The sequence below is a fragment of the Mauremys reevesii genome, linkage group 5 (assembly GCF_016161935.1).
Source record: "Mauremys reevesii isolate NIE-2019 linkage group 5, ASM1616193v1, whole genome shotgun sequence".
NCBI lineage: Eukaryota > Metazoa > Chordata > Testudines > Geoemydidae > Mauremys > Mauremys reevesii.
In genome coordinates, this window is record NC_052627.1 from 3,063,718 (window position 1) to 3,085,348 (window position 21,631).

At 48.6% G+C, this 21,631-nt stretch overlaps 1 protein-coding gene across 1 annotated transcript in view; it reads right to left on the reverse strand.

Moving 5' to 3' along the window:
- The window catches only part of IGFBP7 (insulin like growth factor binding protein 7), a 69,563-nt gene extending 54,435 nt beyond the window's left edge, over nt 1-15,128 (reverse strand). Inside the window, 2 exon segments of the mRNA XM_039540400.1 lie at nt 14,697-14,948; nt 14,951-15,128. Coding sequence (XP_039396334.1) covers nt 14,697-14,948; nt 14,951-15,128 — 430 coding nt within the window.
- Between the last annotated feature and the right edge of the window lie 6,503 nt (nt 15,129-21,631).

Sequence of the window (21,631 nt, forward strand, 5' to 3'; positions counted from 1 at the left end):
CCATCACTCTCTCTCCCTTGTTCACCTCCATCAACCCCCAAACTAAACCTACTAGCTAAAGACCACTAGGAAAAGTAGGGGGGCAACAGCGGGGGAGAACCCAGCCACACCCTCCTTGAACTGCTGAGAGGATGGTACTGGGATTCTTGGTAGGGTACTGTCCCTGGAATCTGTTCGGGAAATCTGTCTTTAGCATCCATCTCTAGCTAGTACTTGAGATGGCTGGTAAACCCCAAGCCTCCCTCCCCATTTCCCTGGGGCTGCTGGGAGAATATGAAGGAAAAATATGGAGAAGTGAGGCAGGACGCTCTGAAGAAGTGACATGAGGATTAGGAAATAATGAAAGCCTAAATGCCTAGGGGAAGAGTTGTGCAGGGCCTTAGAGGGGAGGACGGCTGTGCTACATGAATGAATGGTCCTCTATTCCTGCGAGGACTTCCAAAAATCCCCACTAGTCTCTTCCTCCCATGAGACCCTGTACTGCAGGAACCTACCTCCTCCTTGCTGTCTATACCAGTTCTGTCCTGGTATGGATAACAGCGAGTAGCCTTGCCCAGAGCAAACAGAATCCCGGTGATGAGGAGTATGGAGAAGCAGTTGTGTGCGGACGCATGCTAGGGCACTGCAACACCAAGATTTCCTGTGTAGGCATGGCCTGAGGCTGCAAAGAGCCAAAAGCATAGAACCTCCTTTACTCCAGGGGCAGGGCATACGTCCTCTGCAGCTCCCTTCACCTGTATCTAAATGGAATAGCAGAGCACAACTTTCAGGCCTTGGGAAAGCACAGCAGAGTGCTTCCTTTAGCTCAGATTGTACTACTCAATTTCAATCCTCACGACAAGATCTCTGTTCTCTTACCCCAGGAAAGGCATGTTTTCTACAGAGGAAAGACGTTTGCTTTTCTATGTATGGATAATCTACATGTAGGAGCCCTGATTCTCATCTGACATAAATCAGGGATGATTCCATTCAGGCTGCACAGCTGTAAAACCAGTGCCAGCCAGATCAGAATCAAGCCCTGTGTGAGATGGAAACAGCTGTTTAGCTGTATTATTGAACTGTGTCCCTTTCACAGGCCCTGCATATTTCCCCTTCATAAAGGAAAACAAATGAAACCTCTGTTTAAATATTTACAAGAAGTGACTTAAATCAGCTCTGAAGTCATTTTCTTTATTAGTCACATCCTTCTTAGTTATGCAGTTTTTGGGCTGAATCCTGCAAGGTGCTGTGCATCTGCTCTGAGGGGCTGAGCCCTGGGAGCTCCCAGAGACAAGAAATAACCTCAATGGGAGCAGAGGGAACTCAGCAGCACAGGGGCTCAGGCACTGTTGTCCATTTCAGAATAAATATGTGGAGAGATTTTAAAAAGCTCCCTGCTATTTAATGCTTTTTAGAAGCACGGGTGCACCTTCTATCTGCTAGCCAGGGTGGAATTCAGGACTTAGTAAAGGGCTCAGATAGGGCCCAAGGACATTGTGCTAGCACTGTACACTGGGGTGGTTACCTGGGATTTTCATTACTCCAAAACAGGGGTTCTCAAACTGGGGGTCGCGAGCTGCCAGCCTCCACCCCAAACCCCGCTTCACCTCCAGCACACATATAATGGTGTTAAATATATAAAAAAGTGTTTTTAATTTATAAGGGGAGGGGGGGGTCGCACTCAGAGGCTTGCTATGTAAAAGGGGTCGCCAGTACAAAAGATTGAGAACCACTGCTCCATAATCATTGGAATTGGGATAACTGAATTTATCAGCATAATGCTCTAGTTTTGCTTTACATCATGAGCAAGTCCTCTGAAGTTGTAGCACTCACATTCTGAATACAAACTATTATTGTGCTTTGAGCCAAAAAGGGCACATTACTTGATAAAAATGTGTTAAAGGATGACAAGAGCAGAGGTCCCAAAGGATTACATATTTCTAGCTGGGTGTTTGGCAAGCATAAATTGGCAAAAAGTCTGTCTGTAACCAAATGAACCCTTGAGAGGTTATCCTTTTTATGTTTCTCCACAGCATTCATCATTTATTAGAAAACTGCATATGTTCATTAACGGCAAAACAGAATATTTCTTCTGATGACTGAAAAGAGTTGGTATGTGTTGCTCTAGATTTATTGTAAAAAGTCAGTGCTTAGTTTTACTAGCTCTTCTGTCTTTGGGGGAAAGCGTTTTAAATATAATTAAAGACATATAACGAAAAAAATGCCTTGCCTTCCCTTCCCTCAAGTCCAAAACCTCACACTTTATTCCTATCACAATCTCATTAATTAGTTGTTTGCTTGGCTCTGATCACCACAGGGCCAGAATATCAGAAGTGCTCAGCCCCCACAACTGGGGTCAGATTATCATAAGAGCTCAGCTCCCATTTCTACTCAAAGGGAGCTGCTGAGCCCCTTTGGAAAACTGGCCAATAATGTCAGGGTCAATGTACATGGCACAGACTGAGGCAACTCCTATATACAGAGAGCTAATGTCTTGCAACTCCTCACACAGCACCAAGGGTTTGTGTGGTCCCACTGACCTTAAGAGGACTCCTTGTGTGATTGATGTAATCAGGCTTTGGCCTTCCCTGAGCAATGATTTACATGTGGCTAGGGATGGCCAGTCCCCCTTTCAGTGAAATAACCCAGCGGTTCTCAAACTGTGAGTCGGGACCCCAAAGTGGGTCATGACCCCATTTCAATGGGGTCATCAGGACTGGCTTAGACTTGCTGGGGCCTGGGGCTACAGCCCGAGCCCCACCACTTGGGGCCAAAGCGGAAGCCTGAGGGCTTTATCCCTGGGGCTCAGGTTACAGGCCCCCTGTCTGGGACTAAAGCCCTTGGGCTTTGACTTTAGTCCCCCACCACACACCTGGGGGCAGGACTCAGGCTTCAGTCCTCTCTCCTGGGGTCGTACAGTAATTGTCAGAAGGGGTCACGGTGCAATGAAGTTTGAGAACCTCTGAAATAACCAATAGAAGAGCTGTCATGGTATCTGATGGGAACGGGAGCAGGGCCCACCTTTTTGATAACAAGTATATTTGCACAGTGCCATCCAGCTCTGAGTGAAAACAGCTCCATAAGAGAAACTATGAAAAAGAGTAAAAGCTATTAGTGTTTTCTGACTGTTGATTAGCTGGGAGCTGCACTCTGCTCTCTGTCTCACTGCATCTTACACCAGCCTAACTCAGTGTTACCTGACCTCAAGTGCATTGATAAGAAGGAATTACTGCTGCCTGCCTACTTCATGTAATTTCAAAGCATGGGGCAGAGGCAAGCATTTATTTTGCCCCAAAATGTGCTCATAGCTGGGGAGGACTAATACCATGCAGTGGTATGATAATATATTCTTACAGTATATTTAGCATCAGGATTCATGGGAGCAGGAATTAGGGCATGATCCCGCACCTATTAAAATAAATGACAAAACTCCCATGGAACTGGGTCCTTCATTGGATCATGTTTACACTTCTGCCCCATCAGTTTCAGTCTACGGCCGCTAGCTACCATGCACAGATCAGAATAGTAGGGGAACAGCAGAAGCATGGAGCAGAGGAGGCACACAACACAGGGACACGAACCCTCAGAGAATCAATTGCAAGATGTCTCTGGCTCTGCTATTCTATTCAGCCAAGCAGTGAGTGACTTGAAGCGTGGCACACAAAGCGTTACTCTGATGACGCAAGAGCAGTGTTGAATCCTGGATGGCTAGGCTAGTGGGTGATTTTAGATTATCTTTGTGAATGATGACTCACTGGGCTGTCAGTAGTATTAATACCTAGTGGGGTTCTGTCACACAGTTGTATGTGGACTTCAATACTGCCATGTCTTTGAGGGAGCTGCGCTGCCATGAGGAGAGGAGAGGCCCAGTGCAATATGAAGGGCCAGGCTCCATGGGATTGGGAGCAGAGCACTTCCTGGCTCCAAAGCTCTAAAAGGTTATGTTCCTCTAAACTTCTCCCAAAAGAGGAAAGCTGGGAAGGTGAGCCTCTGTTTACTGAGTTTTGTCCCACACTCGCCTGTTTTATCCCAGGAGAGCATGATACTGGCTAGGCTGATGCAGATTCTGTTCTCTGTCCCTGCAGCTGCTTAGCATGGTGCCAGTGAGGGTTATTTCCATTCTTGTTCCTCACAAACATTTCCAGTTTCATTTGACTTACAAGCAGGAAACATCAGTCTCTCTGGAAATAAATTTTCTACACAATTTAGCTACTTTAGCACAAAGAATACAACTCATCAGACAACTACTGGATGTTGTTGCACTACAAACTTCAGATTACAGGATTTTAGAAAACAAAGCAACACAGAGACATAGTCCCAAGGACAAGGTCAGGGAAAATTATACAGACTCAAGTGTTGGCTCTTTCCTTTTGTTGTCCAAGAAGTAAGAAATGTCAAAGTACTCCCCAGCTGCTGAAGGGGATCTCACTGTAAGCAAAAGCTTCAGTCATAGCTGCAATACACACAATACTGATGAATATGGAAAGCTCAACTGGGCATGTATTTTGTCAACTTTGTCAACTAGCATTTTAATGAACTTTTATTCCCTTAGAAATAAATCCACAGTGAAAATATGTGCATCTTAAAAAGTATTTTGCATGTTAAAACTTATGTAACCCTCTCTATAAGAAGATCTTTGTTTCCAACTTATTTTACCAGGTCTGCAAATAATCTCTTGTGAAATCCAGAATAAGTATTCAAGTGGCATTGCCCATGCACTTCAAACACTGAATATTCTGATAGATGCTATTGTGTAAATTGATCTTTATCATAAAAAAAATATCCAGCCATGTAGCAAAAATGGAAGTGCATTTGTGAAATTTTCTTCTGCTGTGGTTATAAAGGGTACTCCGCATCTCCACAGAACAGGAGTATTCAAAGGCAAAGATGCAAGAAATTCAAAGAGTATTTGCTTGGGCATGTTTGGGGAAGTAATTTAATCTTCTTATCATGCTTGTGCTGTTTTGAGTAAATAAAGGCTGACCCTGCATCAACCAGTATGGCAGGCAGAGGGGAACACAGACCCTTTAAATGCCCACTGGGAAGCACAAAATGCAAACCCTGTTAAATAAGAGCAGGGTCCCAAATCCTGCCACCATTAACACACATGGCTAGTTCCTGCTCCCCCAGTGCAAGAGGAAAAATGGGGTGTGGTGTGGGAACAGAGTAGATGAGGGTGAGCTTCCTCATCCTGGAGGCTAAGTATGGTGCACAGTGGGCATTGTATTTAAACTCTATTGGCCCTGCCCACTGGAAGGGGTAACAGGAGATGAGCACCTGAGTGAGTATTGCTGGCACTGGCTCTGGTGGCATATCTTTCTCTCTCACACATCTCCCCCCCCCCCCCACCCCCAAGACCTAGTTTTTACCCAACGCAGGTGGACATTCGCTCAGACTGTATCATTTGTTCTATATGAGTGTTCAGCAGCCACAGCAGGAGAACCCTGTGTTACACTCTTCCATTCCCTTCACCGCTATCTCTGCCTCGGATTAAAACTCTTCCTTCTCACTTTATAGCTCTACAGAGCTTTTCCCAGCCTCCGTCTCCACCTTTGCTTTCCCCTGCCCTTGGGCCTACACTTCCTCCTCTAACGCCCCTATTTCAGGTTTTAAATGCTACGTATAGTTAAACAAAACAGGAAAAAATAAATCCCAAATTCCATTTAAAAATAAAATCAATCAACATTCACTGTAGTAAACATGTTTTTCTGGACTGCTACTCTCTGAGATTTCCAAGATGGTTTCACTTGCTTACAGCTTTATGAAATATGTGGCGTGACTACAACGTTTCAGTGAATGAACAAACTAGCAGAAGCAGTGAGACACAATAGTGTTCAGTCTGCCATAATGAAGATGCCTGAACTTTTGCACCACTCCTTCCTGTGGAAAATATACACAGCAACAAGTGCTTAGAAGTGTTCAGAAGTTTTATACAAATAATTTACCATAAAGGGAGTTTGCCTGGCCTAGTTACTTAGCTGCACAGGGTCTCCCATCCAGGTTTATAAGAAGGGTGGGGGTGGGCCCCACCCTTGGCTACTGGGAAATTGGAAAGCCAAAGATTTTGCCCTTTGGTGATTTCTCCCGCCCCAATCACCATTACATCTTGCCTTCTCTCTGCCATTTGAAAAAGAATCAACATCAAATATATATATATTTTAAATCAGGAAGAATATATGTCTCCTTTCTTTAGAGAAATGTGAACAATGATGGGCACTCTCTTCTACAGGCTTGTCAGGACAGGACACACCTCTCTGTTGCTCCTCCATATCAGGCAGCCATGAGCTTGAGCCCATCACAAACACTCCTTGGAGAGATGTACATCTCACCTCCATGGGGATACTAGTAATCCATCCAGCAGAAAGGTCAGCCTACTGAGGAAGCACCAAGGAATGGCTATCGCAGCACCACAATAAACTCTCCTCCCATCATCCATGATGACTAATAACAGCCATTCAGTCTGTCCCCATGACTGCAATGTAAATGGAAACCATGTAAAGGCTCCTGCAGAGGCACAAGTAAGGTACTTGTATAGGCTCAGTGATCCATCCTCAGATATAGTTTTTAAGCTAAAAGATCACGCATAACTAGCCATTTAATAAAAGCAGCCCCGGATGTGCACCAATTTGGGCCACTTCATTAAAGGTGTGGCGGGGCGACGACTCACTGGCCCAGCGCCTCCTGCTGGTCGCCCAGGGAATTAGCTCTTTCAGCCCAGAGTGCCCTCTGCAGGCCAGTGTCTCCCCTGCCACTGCCCCCCATGTCCCTCCTGGACCCCGGTGCCCCTCTATGTCAGGGTTCTGCCCCCAGCAGTAACCCTCAATCTGGGTCTCCCCACCCAGGGAAATCCCCAACCCTCTATCCCCACCTTGCCTCAGTGGCTACTGCCAGTCACCATCTAGCCCCCGCTCACTGGGGCGGACTGCAGTCTGTAAACTACTCATCATCAGCAAGGAGGGGTTGGACCAGCTGCCTCTGCCTGTCTCTGGGCTGCCCCTCTGCAGCCCTGGTACCTTTTGTAGGCCTTTAACAAGGCCTGCAGCTGGGGTTTTACCAGGCTGGAGCTCCCCAGCTCCCTCTGCCCTTCTCAGCTCCCAGGCAGCCAGGTCCTTCTCTCTCTACAGCTAGAGAGAAACAGTGTCCCCTTTTGGCCCATCGCCCTCTTATAAGGGCCAGCTGGGCCCTGATTGCTCTGGCTACAGCTGTGGCTGCTTTCCCAATCAGCCCAGCTTTTCCCCTGCCACAGCACTCTCCCAGGGCTGGTTTAAGCCCTTCGGGACAGGAGCGGGGTAACTACCCCGCTACACAGGGTCTGCTTTGTCCTTTTATCTTTCACAGCTGACTGGCCAGCTCCACTGTCTATGCCACCTATTGGCCTTTACCTCCTCAGCAACATCAGAGGACAATAGCTGGCATGAACAGCTCCCCCTCTGCCTGTAGGCTCTGGTCCTTCTTCAGTTCCTCACTGGGTGACTGATGTGTGGTCAACCATGTCAGGAGGCTACAGAGACTTTGGGTGACATTCACCCCAGTGCAGAAGCCCCACATAAGGCCTAGGCATCAATTAAGCCCTCTTTCAAGGTATTAAGTGGGACATGATTGGTGCAGAAGTCTATGCTGACCCCTGGCACCAGGGTGAATTTCCCCCTTTCCCCAGCATGTTCAGGAGTCCCTCAGCATCTTTCTCAAGTGCCCAATTGCCATACTGATAGTCCAGAATCTGGGCACTATCTGGGGGAGGAGTGATGCTGTGGAAAGCCTTATGAGGAACGTTCAAAGGATGCTGACCAGAGGTGAATCTCCCCTTTACTCCCTCCCCAAACACAGTAAACAGCTCATGTTGCTCCACAGCACTGGAGGTCCATGGGGCTCCCATATGACCTCATAGAACATAGTGATCATAGCTGATAAGCCCCGACTGGTGACAGCCTGCATACTCCAAATGTAATGGAAACAAAGGATGGCTCAGCGGTTAAGGCACTGATTTGAGAGACCCAAGTTCAATTCCCTGCTCTATCAATCACCTAAATACCATTGAGGATTTTGGCCTTAATCTCTCCATGCCTTGGTTTCCCCATCTGTAAAATGGAGATAATAATACAACAGGGGTATTCATAGATTCTAGGACTGGAAGGGACCTCGAGAGGTCATTGAGTCCAGTCCCCTGCCCTCATGGCAGGACCAAATACTGTCTGTCAGGGATGGTCTAGACATTTATCTAATCTACTCTTAAATATCTCCAGAGATGGAGATTCCACAGCCTCTCTAGGCAATTTATTCCAGTGTTTAACCACCCTGACAGTTAGGAACTTTTTCCTAATGTCCAACCTAAACCTCCCTTGCTGCAGTTTAAGCCCATTGCTTCTTGTTCTATCCTTAGAGGCTAAGGTGAACAAGTTTTCTCTCTTCTCCTTATGACACCCTTTTAGATACCTGAAAACTGCTATCATGTCCCCTCTCAGTCTTCTCTTTTCCAAACTAAACAAACCCAATTCTTTCAGCCTTCCTTCATAGGTCATGTTCTCAAGACCTTTAATCATTCTTGTTGCTCTTCTCTGGACCCTCTCCAATTTCTCCACATCTTTCTTGAAATGCGGTGCCCAGAACTGGACACAATACTCCAGTTGAGGCCTAACCAGCGCAGAGTAGAGCGGAAGAATGACTTCTCGTGTCTTGCTCACAACACACCTGTTAATGCATCCCACAATCACGTTTGCTTTTTTTGCAACAGCATCACACTGTTGACTCATATTTAGCTTGTGGTCCACTATAACCCCTAGATCCCTTTCTGCCGTACTCCTTCCTAGACAGTTAAAAACAAGTCTAGAACAGCTTTCCCTCTAGTAGTTTTTTCAACCTTCTGAAATAAAAAGTTGTCTGCAATGCAGTCCAAGGACTTATTGGATAGTCCGTGCCCTGCTGTGTTATTTTCCCAACATATATCTGGATAGTTGAAGTCCCCCATCACCACCAAATCTTGGGCTTTGGATGATTTTGTTAGTTGTTTAAAAAAAGCCTCATCCACCTGGTTAGGTGGCCTGTAGTAGACTCCTAGCATGACATCACCCTTGTTTTTTACTCCTTTTAGCCTAACCCAGAGATTCTCAACACTTCCGTCTCTTATGTCCATCTCCACCTCAGTCCAAGTGTGTACATTTTTAATATATAAGGCAACACCTCCTCCCTTTTTCTCCTGTGAAGATCAGTACATTAACATTCATAAGACGCTCAGATATGGCAGTGGGGGCCATATAAGTTGCTTAGCTGGAATGTTTTCTTGAAATCCATGGCTGACTAGCCAACCCTCAGCAGATCCACCACATTTAAAGTTCTGGATGCCTTAGAATTTGTTGTTTAAGATCCCGAGTGAGTGCAGGAGAATATAAAGTTTACAACTGAGCACAATCACCTGCTGCAACTGCCTGATAAAACTGTAATCTCAACATCATCTTCCAAATAAGTCCATTCACTTAAACCAAGTTATCAACAGCAAGTTTTTCCAGAATGGCCAGAGCCAGTTTCAATGTTGCCCTGTGACTCCTTTGTACCCACCAAGCAGTCACATAGGCACCATGTCAACTTCCCCAGCATAGGAGCCCCTTGGCATTACATGGAGAATAGCTCTGTCCTTCCCCACACAGAAGCCTCTGGCAAAGTCAAGAGCAGGAGAGGGCACGGCCGAGGAGCGCCCAGTAATTCTGTTCACTGTAGCAGGGGTGCAAGGTAGGGTAGTCCCGAGGTAGTCCCAATGGAGGTGGCACAAACTGCTGCCCTTGTAATAATAGGTAATAACTGGAGATATACCAGTTATCTCCTAGAGCTGGAAAGGACCTTGAAAGGTCATTGAGTCCAGCCCTTGCCTTCACTAGCAGGACCAATTTTTGCCCCAGATCCCTAAGTGGCCTCCTCAAGGATTGAGCTCACAACCCTGGGTTTAGCAGGCCAATGCTCAAACCACTGAGCTATCCCTCCCCCCAGTGCTGGTACTGAGTCTGGGGCAGGGATGAATGCAACTCTTCAAGGAAAGGGATCTACGGTAGTCTTTTTGTACAGTTTGTAAAGTACCATTTACAGTGCTATAGAGGTAATATTGAGTACATAGCATACACGTATGGTGCTCATGCTTTACTCTTTTCTTTTAGTTTCAGAAGCTCCAGAAGCACATTGAGTTTCACAAGATGTTCTTGGCTTGAAATGTGGGAAGCAAGAGGAGGAAGTGGGGGATGATAACCCTAACACACTTTGTTTATGAAAACATCCTTCCAGCAAAATGGGATTAGAGTTTCAGTTCTGTCCTTGAGATGTGTCTTGAACAGTATGCCACTCCATTCCTCCCTGTCAAAATCAGTCCATTGGTTGTGGAACCTGAGGACAGCTTAGAAGCCAGGATTCCTATCAATGGCACTGCTGCAAGGATTTTTTCGGGTAGCATTTTCTCAAAACAAAAGTTTCAGCACTGCACATAATTACAGCACTGCTGATTTGGAACACTGTAAAGGGAAAGAGGATATTAAGAATACTGGCACATACTTCCAGTGGCTAGTGGGAAAGCCATTTTATTAATTATGCAGAGCTTTAGTTTCTGCGGCTGTTCCTGAGGCCTCTCAAAGCAAACAATAATTTCAGTTAAATGAACCCACTTGTTTAAGCTTTGATTCAAATAAGTTGGGACAGAGTTTTTGTGGTTTTGACAGCCATCTGCATCTAAATAGCTTGGGTATTTGGAAAGCCCCTGTGCAGGAAAGCCCCAGCTTTTGTGAAACCTTGTGTAGGAATGTCGGGGTCAGGGAAGCAGATGGTTGGGAAAATTCACTCAAGGCATGAAAAGTCAGGTTGGATGGTTCCATGTCAGCCAGAGCCTAGCAGAGAGCAGCTGATGGAAAGTTCTGGTGGCTTCATTTCTGAGGCTGTGTGTGTTTCTGTGACATGGCAAACCTTCCCCATGTTTCTTGCTCCCTATTCAGGAGATTCCATGTGTCTCATAGTGTCCTAAAAACCCACTTAAGGTGGTCTGAGGTCCATTTTGCTTTTTAATTAGTGTCCCAATGAACCAGATTTTCAATTTTTGAGAGACTAACTTTACACACCTTGGGTGTGATTTTAAAAAATGTGCACCAGTGGGTGCTCAGCCCTTCTAAAAGTAAAGTTAGACACCCCAAAATTTACGCACCCAAAATTACAGGTCATATTTTTAAAATGTTGGCCCTAACATGCAAAATGCTTTACCCTCTTGTTAACTAGTTACATGGCTAAATCTTTCTGCATTCCTTTGAGAATACTGTATACCTCAAATTGCTGACATTGGACCAGGTCCAAAGTCTGCCGACATGCACCAACTTCATTGGGCTTTGGATAAGACCCATAAGGCATGCTAATATAGGAAATATCAACTGATGTTTTCAATGCTACAATCGGCTCTTAAGTTATGTGGAATAAGACTGTTTCAAACTACATTTGCAACTATCCTTTTGGCTCTTGCTATATGTAACTATGATTCCAGAATGACATTCCCTTTTTAAATTGTGTATATTGAAGTGCTCAACACACAATTTGTTTTCATAAAATTACCAAGAGAAATTAGACAACATCCATGGAGTACCTAATTCATACTACAACATGATTTTTTCAATTTTCTCTGCTGATCTTTGGATTTTGATTGGGATCATTAAATCCTTTATAGATGATCAACATCAGGTTTCTTAAGCAAAACAACTAAAAGTATTCTTCTGAAACATGCTATCAGAACATTAGCATATGTTCTGCAGTTGATACTATATTACCCAGTTAAATACATATCACATTTAAAAGCAATACATTCCCTTGAAAAAGAGTTTATTGCTTTAGCTTCCCCCCGTAAGCTTGTAACTAAACTATGAATGATCTGATATTAGCTTTCCACTTAAAATCATTGTAATAATTCAGAAAAATGCTACTTGTAGTGATCATTTAGTTGACTTATTTTGATTTGCATTCTTCTTGGGATTTCTGGAGATCCTGTTGTAAAATAGGTAATAATTCATCCAGTTTACATTGACAGTTAGTTGGGGAGAAGGAACAGAGAAGAGATGAGCTAATTGCAACTTTGTCCCTCCCATTTGCACCCCATACCAGGTGCTACAGGATAGTTTTAGTACAAAAGATTAGGAAGCAGACAATCAAATTACTGTATTAGATTCCATAATATACATTAACAAAAAGAATGAATGGCTTAGTCTTATCTGAATTTATGGACTGAGAACAGTCCACAGATGGAACCATGTAGGCTACTGGGAAAAAAACAAAAACAAAAACAAACAATGAAAACAAAACAAAACCCTGCTAAGAAACTGTAGAAAAGCTACTATACCCCGCCAAACTGAGCTTGCTTTGGGGAGCAGCATCCCATTGTTTGTACAGATGGTTCGTTCATTTTTAAAAATAACTACTGTACATATCAGTAACTGGGGGGGAGGGGGGGAAAGATGAAAATGTATGCCCAGGAAGGAGTGTAGGTGAAATGAAATCTCTTGGACTCTGGTGCTACACAGGACGTTTTAATCCCCATCTTTGTCTAACTAGGACTTTCATGAATAATTCCCCTCTTCACTACCTTCCCCTAGCCCACCACCTACATGCACCCAAGATCTCCAATACAGAGATTCCATTTTACACCATCGTAGGACAAATTCGCTGATGTCTAGGGGAGGGCATAGGGCATTAATCTAACTCCAAGTAGTTCTTGTCTGTCTACTTGCAAAAACAGGGTCCCTTGGGCAGTGCTGCCATTGGTAGTAACAGCAGAAGCACTGGAGAAGGCAGGTGTCTGGTGGGTTTGAGCAGGTTTAGACAACACCTGAGCCCTGTCTATGCTACTACTGGTGGAGCTACAGGGGGGGTAAATTAAGTATTCTATTTTTGCCACTGCATACATCTGTGTTAGATTAGATCTTGTCTGAGAAGATTTTGGGATCTCTCTCACCATTGCTCTAACTAGTGCACACGCAGCCAGAGATCCAGCACTAAGTTAATGCCTGAGGATTATGCACTGAAAACCATGCCAAGAACACAGCTCCTTGGAAATGTCCTGGGAGTGCCTGGCATTGATGCATCAATAACACTTGCCTTGCAGTGGAAGCCAGCCTCACCACTGCACCAGGAGCCCAAAGATGGGATCCCAGCTGAGCTTTTCAGCTCAGCAAACTTGCTAAAGATGTTCAGAATGTGTCTCCTTATGCATCCCTCTGCTCCACAATCCCTAGTAGCCCCTAATGCCCTGGCCAACATCCTCCGACCAGAACCACTGAGAAACTCAGCCCTTCGTAGCCCCAAACATCAGTCTTCCATGATCCTACTCAACTCAGCTCCTTGTGACACTGCCCTGCGCCCCCTGACCCCGCACAATGCCCCTTGCTCCTGCCCTGTCCCCGCACAGCACCCCCTGCCCCCAGGCAACTCAGCTCCCAGTGACCCCACACAGCCCTCCTGCTCCCGCTGTGACCCCGCACAGCGCCCCTTGGTCCCGCCGTGACCCCGCACAGTGCCCCCTGCAACTCAGCTCCTAGTGACCCAGCACAGCGCCCCCTGCCGTGACCCCGCACAGCACCCCCTGCCGTGACCCCGCACAGCGCCCCCAGGCAACTCAGCTCCTAGTGACCCAGCACAGCGCCCCCTGCCGTGACCCCGCACAGCGCCCCCTGCCAACTCAGCTCCTAGTGACCCCGCACAGCGCCCCCTGCCGTGACCCCGCACAGCGCCCCCTGCCAACTCAGCTCCTAGTGACCCCGCACAGCGCCCCCTGCCCCCAGGCAACTCAGCTCCTAGTGACCCCGCACAGCCCTTCTGCTCCCGCCGTGATCCCGCACAGCGCCCCTTGGTCCCGCCGTGACCCCGCACAGCACCCCTGCCAACTCAGCTCCTAGTGACCCGCAGCGCCCCTGCCGTGACCCGCACAGCGCCCCTGCCAACTCAGCTCCTAGTGACCCGCACAGCGCCCCTGCCGTGACCCGCAGCGCCCCTGCCAACTCAGCTCCTAGTGACCCCGCACAGCGCCCCCTGCCCCCAGGCAACTCAGCTCCTAGTGACCCCGCACAGCCCTTCTGCTCCCGCCGTGATCCCGCACAGCGCCCCTTGGTCCCGCCGTGACCCCGCACAGCACCCCCTGCCAACTCAGCTCCTAGTGACCCCGCACAGCGCCCCCAGCCGTGACCCCGCACCGCGCCCCTGCCAACTCAGCTCCTAGTGACCCAGCACAGCGCCCCTGCCGTGACCCGCACAGCGCCCCTGCCGTGACCCGCAGCGCCCCTGCCAACTCAGCTCCTAGTGACCCCGCAGCGCCCCTGCCCCCAGGCAACTCAGCTCCTCGTGTCCCCGCACAGCCCCTCTTCTCCCGCCGTGACCCCGCACCGCGCCCCCTGCCAACTCAGCTCCTAGTGACCGAGCACAGCTCCCCCTTCCGTGACCCCGCACAGCGCCCCCTGCCGTGACCCCGCACAGCGCCCCCTGCCAACTCAGCTCCTAGTGACCCAGCACAGCGCCCCCTGCCGTGACCCCGCACAGCGCCCCCAGCCGTGACCCCGCACAGCGCCCCCTGCCGTGACCCCGCACAGCGCCCCCTGCCAACTCAGCTCCTAGTGACCCCGCACAGCGCCCCCTGCCCTGCCCCCTGCCGTGTCTCCAGACAGCGCCCCCTGCCCCCGCTCCCCTTCCCTCCGCCCCGGTACCTCAGCGCGCGCCCGCACCTTGCTCGCAGGCCCCCTTGCGGCGCTGGCTGGGCCCGCGCTGGCCGCGGCGCTGGGCGCGGAGGGCGGCGGCGCGCAGGCGGCAGGCGCTGGGGTAGGTGACGCCGTCGCTGCCGCAGACGGGGTAGCGGCTCTTGCAGACGCACAGGGCGGGCGGCCCGGCGCGGCCCGGGCGCGGGGCGCACTCCAGCCCCGCGGCGCAGCGCGCGCCCGCCCCGCACGCCTCGCCCTCGCCGCGCGCGCGCAGCGCCAGCCGCAGGCGTCCCGCGCGCGGCCCAGCGCGCAGCCCCGCGAGGGCAGCGCCGGGCACAGCGCCGGCAGGCAGGGCCCGCAGGCGGCGCCCGAGGGCTCCTCGCCCGCGGCCGGGCGCGCCCCGAGCGCCAGCAGCAGCAGCAGCAGCAGCAGCGGGCAGGCGCTGAGCAGCCGCAGCATGGCGCGGGACTGGACCGGACTGGAGCCGCCCGGCCGGGGCCGGCCTGGGCTCCCTCCGCAAACCCCGCCCTCCCTCCGCCCGCCGACCCCCCCGCAGCCGCACGGGGACCGCCCCGTAGCCCCACGGGGGACCCACGGGCGTGGGAGGCAGGCAGCGCTGTCCCGGCCGTGCCCGGCCGGCTGCCCGAGCCCCAGGTGGGCTTCCCCACGGGCAGCGTTTGCGGGTCAGCAGGTGAGGGAGACCCCAGGCGCGGGAGGCGATGGCTTTTATCGGACCAGCTTCTGCCTCTGTGTAAGGCCAAGGCAGGTCCTCCCGGCTCACCGACAGAAGCTGGTCCAGTAAAAGATAACGAACTCCCTCCCCTTGTCAGTGTAACGCCCTGGCATTTACATTCCTCCCAAGCCCAGGGCCGGCCAGCCCTGGCTGCCCATCTGAACGAGGTAGCGTGCCCCCCCCCAGTGTGAGAGCATCACTGGCTGCCGTAGCGTGGGAACAACCACTGAAGAAACATTGAAAGAACATCTAAAAATTGGATCTAGAGCTGTCTCCCCCTATTTCACCTTGTTTGTTTTTTTAAAATTAGTGGCAAGTTTTAAAATATAGGAACAGTGTAAAAGAGAAAAGATTCACTGCAAAACGGTGTATTTACTGTCTTCTGCGTTCCATGTGTTTGGAGGTGGGTAGGGAGGAAACAAGGGCTTGTAATAAACAATGTTATTGAACTTTTTTTAAATTACCACATTCATATGCTGATAAAGAAGCACAGAATCCAAATAAGTGTTCAGAGTCTCATGGAAGCACAGAAATCAGAAATGGAAAAATCCAGTTCCTGGGGCCAGCACAAGATTGTTATTTACACTATATTTTCCAAGACATCCTCTAGTCTAGTTTTAAATGTCTCAAGTAATGTGGCTTCTACCACTTCCCTTAAGAGACTAGTCCGGTCTTGTAGCACTAATCATTTCAGGAAATTTCCCTCATAACAAGCTTCTAAGCTTTCCTTACTTAATCTTATCATTTCTTTTTTAATTGTTATCATATTATTGTTTTGTTTTCCCTGGCCCATGAGCCCCATTCTGCAGTCAGTAGGAGCTGTAATGGGTGTGGAATCAAGCACCACATGCATAGACATGAAAGGCATCATTTAGCACTAGCAGAAGCAGCAAAGAATCCTGTGGCGACTAACAGACGTTTTGCAGCATGAGCTTTCATGGGTGAATACCCACTTCTTCGGATGCAAGTAGTGGAAATTTCCAGGGACAGGTATATATAAGCAAGCAAGAAGCAAGCTAGAGATAACGAGGTTAGATCAATCAGGGAGGATGAGGCCCTGTTCTAGCAGTTGAGGTGTGAAAACCAAGGGAGGAGAAACTGGTTCTGTAGTTGGCAAGCCATTCACAGTCTTTATTTAATCCTGAGCTGATGGTGTCAAATTTGCAGATGAACTGGAGCTCAGCAGTTTCTCTTTGAAGTCTGGTCCTAAAGTTTTTTTGCTGCAGGATGGCCACCTTAATATCTGCTATTGTGTGGCCAGGGAGGTTGAAGTGGAGGGCAACAAAAATGATTAGGGGGCTGGAGCACATGACTTAGGAGGAGAGGCTGAGGGAACTGGGATTGTTTAGTCTGCAGAAGAGAAGAATGAGGGGGGATTTGATAGCTGCTTTCAACTACCTGAAAGGGGGTTCCAAAGAGGATGGATCTAGGCTGTTCTCAGTGGTAGAAGATGACAGAACAAGGAGTAATGGTCTCAAGTTGCAGAGGGGGAGGTTTAGGTTGGATATTAGGAAAAACTTTTTCACTAGTCGGGTGGTGAAGAACTGGAATGGGTTACCTAGGGAGGTAGTGGAATCTCCTTCCTTAGAGGTTTTTAAGGTCAGGCTTGACAAAGCCCTGGCTTGGATGATTTAGTTGGGTTTGGTCCTGCTTTGAGCAGGGGGTTGGACTAGATACCTCCTGAGGCCCCTTCCAACCCTGAGATTCTATGATTCTATGAAGTGTTCTCCTACAGGTTTTTGTATATTGCCATTCCTAATGTCTGTTTTGTGTCCATTTATCCTTTTCCGTAGAGACTGTCCAGTTTGGCCGATGTACATAGCAGAGGGGCATTGCTGGCATATGATGGCATATATTACATTGGTGGATGTGCAGGTGAATGAACCGGTGATGGTGTGGCTGATCTGGTTAGGTCCTGTGATGGTGTTGCTGGTGTAGATATGTGGGCAGAGTTGGCATCGAGGTTTGTTGCATAGATTGGTTCCTGAGCTAGAGTTACTATGGTGCGGTGTGCAGTTGCTGGTGAGAATATGCTTCAGGTTGGCAGGTTGTCTGTGGGCGAGGACTGGCCTGCCACCCAAGGCCTGGGAAAGTGTGGGATCATTGTCCAGGATGGGTTGTAGATCCCTGATGTTGCGTTGGAGGGGTTTTAGCTGGGGACTGTATGTGATGGCCAGTGGAGTCCTGTTGGTTTCTTTCTTGGGTTTGTCTTGCAGTAGGAGGCTTCTGGGTACACGTCTGGCTCTGCTGATCTGTTTCCTTATTTCCTTGTGTGGGTACTGTAGTCTTGAGATTGCTTGGTGGAGATTTTCTAGGTGTTGGTCTCTGTCTGCGGGGTTAGAGCAGATACGGTTGTACCTCAGTGCTTGGCTGTAGACAATGGATCTTGTGGTGTGTCCGGGATGGAAGCTGGAGGCATGAAGGGAGGCATAGCGGTCAGTAGGTTTTCGGTACAGGGTGGTGTTAATGTGACCATCACTTATTTGCACCATGGTGTCTAGGAAGTGGACCTCCCGTGTAGATTGGTCCAGGCTGAGGTTGATGGAGGGGTGGAAGCTGTTGAAATCGTGGTGGAATTTTTCCAGAGTCTCCTTCCCATGGGTCCAGATGATGAAGATGTCATCAATGTAGTGTAGGTAGAGAAGGGGCATGAGTGGACGGGAGCTGAGGAAGCGTTGTTCCAGGTCGGCCATAAAAATATTGGCATATTGTGGGGCCATGCGGGTTCCCATAGCGGTGCCACTGATCTGGAGATATATATTGTCATTAAATTTGAAATAGTTGTGTGTGAGGATAAAGGCACAGAGCTCAGCAACCAGTTGTGCTGTGGCATCATCAGGGATGATTCTTGCTTGCTTCTTGCTTGCTTATATATACTTGTCCCTGGAAATTTCCACTACTTGCATCCGACGAAGTGGGTATTCACCCACGAAAGCTCATGCTGCAAAACGTCTGTTAGTTTATAAGGTGCCACAGGATTCTTTGCTGCTTCTACAGAACCAGACTAACATGGCTACCCCGCTGATATTTAGCACTAGTTAATAGTCACTGCTGTTCATATATGTCCTATCTCTGCAATACCTAACATGGCTAAGCAGTTGTGTTGTGTACTTCAGTTGTGCTGAATTGTGCCTGGGGGGATTTATGATGGTCACAAAAGTTGCACCAACACATTTTCATAGGTGATTTAAAACAGGATATGAAAAACATCTTAATTTACTCATCTGCCATCACTACACACTGTGAGAGTATCCTTTGCCAGGGCCGGCGCTTCCATTTAGGTGACCTAGGCGGTCGCCTAGGGTGCCAGGATTTGGGGGGGGCGGCATTTTGCCGCCCTTGGTGGCAATTCGGCAGCGGGGGGGTCCTTCCGCACTCCGGATCTTCGGCAGCAATTCTGCGGCGGGTCCTTCACTCGCTCTGGGACCCGCCGCCGAAGTGCCCTGAAGACCGGGAGCGCGGAAGGACCCCCGCCTAGGGCGCCAATAACCCTAGCGCCACTCCTGTCCTTTGCGCATGGCTTTTGTATGATTTTACTCATATAATCTGTCTTGCAATGAATATCTGTGCATTGTGTCACTGCAAATCATAAAAACAAGTCCAGTTACAAAAAATTATGCACTGTCACTTGAAAAAGGAAATGTTTGGGCCTGAAAGTCTGTATGCTAAAGTTCATGTGTTGGGCAAACATAAAATATAGGTGGTGTGCCTTGTTCACCAACCAACTTCCCTCTGTACTTTCCTAACCTTCATTTTCCTGTACTGTCTTTCAGTATAACCCACCAAACACTGAATATACATTTAAAAGTAATTCATGAGGTTTGTTCATCAGCATATGTATCTTGTGTTCCCATATGTATGTATTATATGTATGTATGGTAATTCTCTGGATTGGATTGTGTCTAGCTAGATTGACTTCCTGGAGCAGGGACCATAGCCCAGAACCTGAAAGGTTTTATGCACCTAACTCTGATTTCAATGGGAGTGAGGCACTTACATACCTTTGGGAATCTGAGCCCAAATCATTTTCTATGCTTTGTACAGTGTTGAGCACAGTCTCAGTGCTGATCGCTGGTCTTTGCTCACAAGGACCTGGGATGTGGGAAGTTTCCCGAACTCAACAATCTGACTGGGAATGATGGATCTTCCTATGCTACTGCTGTTGACAGTGTGGGAGTTTCACAGCAAGGATCCTTCTGCAGTGTTTTTTCTCCTCTGCCTCTGACCCCTGGTCCCACTCGGAGGTCAGAGACACAGTCACGAGTCACCACACAGCCAGACGACCACTGCTCCGACCACTAGGCTTGCCCCTCCATGTCTTGGTGTCTGACAATGTGAATCCTTGTGATGCCAATGAGAACAGCATCCTTCTCTCATGCAGGTTATTGAGGCTTCCAGCAGGAGCAATCTGTGTTGAAGAGCCATTGCTAATGAGAGAATCATAGAATCTCAGGGTTGGAAGGGACCTCAGGAGGTCATCTAGTCCAACCCCCTGCTCAAAGCAGGACCAAACCCAACTAAATCATCCCAGCCAGGGCTTTGTCAAGCCTGACCTTAAAAACCTCTAAGGAAGGAGATTCCACCTCCTCCCTAGGGAACCCATTCCAGTGCTTCACCACCCGACTAGTGAAAAAGTTTTTCCTAATGTCCAACCTAACCCCCCCCCTTTGCAACTTGAGACCATTACTCCTTGTTCTGTCATCTTCTACCACTGAGAACAGTCTAGATCCATCCTCTTTGGAACCCCCTTTCAGGTAGTTGAAAGCAGCTATCAAATCCCCCCTCATTCTTCTCTTCTGCAGACTAAACAATCCCAGTTCCCTCAGCCTCTCCTCCTAAGTCATGTGCTCCAGCCCCCTAATCATCTTTGTTGCCCTCCGCTGGACTCTCCAATTTATCCACATCCTTCTTGTAGTGTGGGGCCCAAAACTGGACACAGTACTCCAAATGAGGCCTCACCAGTGCTGAATAGAGGGGAATGATCACATCCCTCGATCTGCTGGAAATGCCCCTACTTATACAACCCAAAATGCCATTAGCCTTCTTGGCAACAAGGGCACACTGTTGACTCATATTCAGCTTTTCGTCCACTGTAACCCCTAGGTCCCTTTCTGCAGAACTGCTGCCCAGCCATTCGGTCCCTAGTCTGTAGCAGTGCATGGGATTCTTCCGTCCTAAGTGCAGGACTCTGCACTTGTCCTTGTTGAACCTCATCATATTTCTTTTGGCCCAATCCTCTAATTTGTCTAGGTCCCTCTGTATCCTATCCCTACCCTCCAGAGTATCAACCACTCCTCCCAGTTTAGTGTCATCTGCAAACTTGCTAAGGGTGCAGTCCACACCATCCTCCAGATCGTTAATGAAGATATTGAACAAAACCGGCCCCAGCACCGACCCTTGGGGCACTCCACTTGATACTGGCTGCCAACTAGACATGGAACCATTGATCACTACCCGTTGAGCCCGACCATCTAGTCAGTTTTCTATCCACCTTACCGTCCATTCATCCAGCCCATACTTCTTTAACTTGCTGGCAAGAATACTGTGGGAGACTGTATCAAAAGCTTTGCTAAAGTCCAGAAATAGCACATCCACTTCTTTCCCCTCATCCACAGAGCTGATTATCTCATCATAGAAGGCAGTTAGGTTAGTCAGGCATGACTTGCCCTTGGTGAATCCATGCTGACTGTTCCTGATCACTTTCCCCTCCTTTAAGTGGTTCAGAATTGATTCCTTGAGGACCTGTTCCATGATTTTTCCAGGGACTGAGGTGAGACTGACTGGCCTGTAGTTCCCTGGATCTTCCTTCTTCCCTTTTTTAAAGATGGGCACTACATTAGCTTTTTTCCAGTCATCCGGGACCTCCCCCGATCACCATGATTTTTCAAAGATAATGGCCAATGGCTCTGCAATCTCATCGGCCAACTCCTTTAGCACCCTCGGAGGCAGCGCATCCAGCCCCATGGACTTGTGCTCATCCAGCTTTTCTAAATAGTCCCGAACTACTTCTTTCTCTACAGAGAGCTGGTCACCTCCTCCCCAACCCGTGCTGCAGAGTGCAGCTGTCTGGGAGCTGACCTTGTCTGTGAAGACAGAGGCAAAAAAAGCATTGAGTACACTAGCTTTCTCCACATCCTCTGTCACTAGGTTCCTTCCCTCATTCAGCAAGGGGCCCACTCTTTCCTTGACTTTCTTCTTGTTGCTAACATACCTGAAGAAACCCTTCTTG